Raw genomic sequence first — 3,166 nt, 5'->3', positions numbered from 1 at the left:
ATTGCAGATAAGGCTGAGTTAATGAGCTCCACTGAGGCGAGAGGATGATAAAAACAGCTCTCAGGGTTCAGCCCACATGATCCAGGTGTGGGAGCTCCTGTGTCTGTTTCTGTTCAGCTGAACGTGACAATGATCCAAATGTTTCTGTTCGTTATTATTTAACGCACAATTTAAACTTTAAACAGTCGTGAAACAATGATGCTGATAATTTAATTGTTCCTCATTTTAATGTTGATACTTTAAACACTCAGAATATAAATGATGACTGAAGTGATCGTTTCTGTACAAACTTTCATAATTTAAGGTTTAATCATTAAAACAAGGATTTTCATTATTATTACACATTTAAACAGACATTCAGACATTTGCATAATTAAAACAGGGACTTAAACCTTGATAACTTCAATGTTAATAATTTAACCTTTGATCACTTTGATACTTTAAACACTGATCATTTGAATATTTGAACATTGATCATGTAAATGATGACTTTATTATAAACACTGATAATTCTAATGACTTAAACACCTAAAAACAATGATTTTACTTTTGATCATTTAAAGTTGGATTATTGGTTTAAATATTCTTTTTAATACTGATGATAACAATATTAACACTACAATTTAAAAATGTTGATGATTGCATCTCTGCTTCTTTAAAGTCTATAATTTATATTTTTATTCTTCAGACATTCCTAATCCAAAATCTGAGAAATAATTCTTGAAGTGTTGATGGTAATTGTGTCATTGCATCTGATTTTAGATGTTGATCTTTTAATATTGATGATTTAAATGTTTTCTTGAAAAGCAGTAATGTGAAATTCAAAATGTAAACATGATTATTACAATATTAAATGTTGATTTAGTTGATCGTTCGCTCTGTAATGATTATATGATCCTGATCATGTAAATGATAAAACGTTAACAGTTCAGTCTGAATGATTCAAACACATTTTAAACTCTGATGATTTTGATTTACGTGTCAGTTTTCAGTATTTCAACAATGATCATTTGAATGGTAACATTTTATATGTTTTTGAGTCAAATAAGTATTCATTTGATGATAAATTGCAAATTGATGATCTGATATTGAACCAATATTTTTTCTGCTTCTGTTTTTGATTTGATGGTTTAAACTTGTGTGCAGCTGTTCCAGAGCTTTCTGTCAGCTGACACCTCCCTCAGATTGTTGTGTCTCCCCCGATGATGTCAGCAGGGGTAAACGTGACCTCACTGCCCATCCTGGTGACATCAGTGACCCTGGACGGCCTGGCGCAGCTGTCCAATCAGCGGCTCTTCTTCTTCTTCTTCTTCCTGTGCGCCTACCTGTTCATGCTGTGCAGCGACAGCCTGGTGGTATACGTGATCTGCTCCCAGCGGAGCCTCCACCACCCCATGTTTGTGTTTGTGACGGCTGTGCTGATGAACTCTGTGGCGGGCAGCACGGTGTTTTACCCCAAACTTCTGGTGGACCTGCTGAGAGGGGTCCGCTCAGTGCAGGTGACCCTGCGTGTGTGCATGTGTGAGGCCTGGCTTTTATATTCATTGGGCACCTCCAGCTTCCTACTGCTAGCAGCCATGTCTTTTGACCGGTATGTGTCCATCTGCCGCCCGCTGCTCTACACCGTTGTCATGTCTCCAGCCACAGTGCTGGCACTGCTGCTGCTCTGCTGGCTGCTGCCTGTCGGGCTGGTCGGCACTGCGGTGCTGCTGGCGAGCCGTCTGCCGCTCTGCCGCTCGCAGCTCAGCAGGATCTACTGCGACATCTACAGCCTGGTCAGTCTGAGCTGTGGTGGTCGTGAGACACTGCTGAGCGAAGTCTACAACCTCTCGGTCATCGTAGCTACTGTCCTGCTGCCCGCCATCTTTGTGCTCTTCTCTTACAGCGCCGTCCTGTCCGTCTGCCTGCAGCGCTCGCGCAGCTTCAGCAGCAAAGCACTGAGCACGTGCCTGCCGCACCTGCTCGTCTTCTGTAACTACAGCGTGAGCACCGGGGTGGAGGTGCTGCAGCGCCGCCTACAGGCCGGCAGTCAGCCCACAGCCTCCGTCCTCACCTCCATCTTCCAGGTGATGATCCCGACTGTGTTCAACCCGGTGGTGTATGGCCTAAAGGTGACGGAGATCAGGGCTCAGCTGAGGAGGCTGCTGGGCTGCCAGAGAGCTGATTGACCCACCGAACCGGATCCTGAGTTCTGGTCTCTGTTAGACTTACAGACTTTAAAACTGCTGCTATTTGCCTTTAAAAGATGTTAAATCACTTGATAAAACATATAGAAGAAAAATAAAGAATCTGCAATGCAAAAAGTTGTATTTTAAACAAAACAGATACATAAAAATAACATTGGAAAGCTGGTGATCAGTGTTGGTCAAGTTACTTGAAAAAAGTAATCAGTAACTAATTACTGATTACTCCCCCAAAAAAGTAATCCCGTTACTTTACTGATTACTTATTTTCAAAAGTAATTAATTACTTAGTTACTTTTTAAAACACGATTTACACCCTGAACAGGTGATAAAGTGATAGATCTTTCAGCCCAATTCTACTTTTTCTGCATAATCCATCATACAAAATGTAATCAAATGGAAAAGTCTCTTTTTAAAACTTGTTTTATTAGTTTTAATCTTTTAACTTTATGCATCAAGCAAAAATGTAATTATATGCAACATTCTCTGACTGGAAGAAATTAGTTTAACATTTAAACCTATTTTCTGCACATTCCAGCACATAAAATAAAATATTTTGTGTGTTTACACTCAGTCTTTCAAATAGATGCAAGTAAAACACAGCAGAAAATAAATAAAGTCAAAGACTCAGCGGTCCTGTTGCTCTATTTTCACCTGTAAAGCAGGAGTGGGGTAGGCGGAGGTTTACCCTGGTGCAGGTGTGCCGCGGTCAGTGGAAGAATCCGCGAGTTTCTCTGTGAGTTTCCCATTACGTTGTAGCTACTCGGTGCTTGTTGGAAGTTTAGGGGTTTTTTCGCTGTAAAAAGAAGTTTTCTTCCCACGCACAGCGGACACTAATGTTTTTGTCACTTTTTATGGAATCAAACTCAAAGTAAGGTCAGTACTTCCACGCTTTAAACGCTGCACGCTCATACTCTCTCCGCACTCCATATGTGATCCACTGTTGATCTGCACACAGCTGTTGTCACGAACGTCGCACTCGC

The 3,166-nt window shown here is 41.0% G+C and overlaps 1 protein-coding gene across 1 annotated transcript; it reads left to right on the top strand.

Moving 5' to 3' along the window:
* Positions 1-1,202: 1,202 nt before the first annotated feature.
* Positions 1,203-2,168, top strand: LOC146616713 (olfactory receptor 10J5-like). The gene has a single exon (XM_085375310.1). The coding sequence runs from the start codon at positions 1,203-1,205 to the stop codon at positions 2,166-2,168; it is 966 nt and encodes a 321-aa protein (XP_085231436.1).
* The last annotated feature ends 998 nt before the right edge of the window (positions 2,169-3,166 follow it).

The sequence above is a fragment of the Diplotaxodon limnothrissa genome, linkage group LG16 (genome assembly GCF_057381915.1).
Source record: "Diplotaxodon limnothrissa isolate DT_005_m linkage group LG16, D_limnothrissa_male_GT1.1, whole genome shotgun sequence".
Lineage (NCBI taxonomy): Eukaryota > Metazoa > Chordata > Actinopteri > Cichliformes > Cichlidae > Diplotaxodon > Diplotaxodon limnothrissa.
This window is presented reverse-complemented; position numbering and strand designations above follow the sequence as displayed.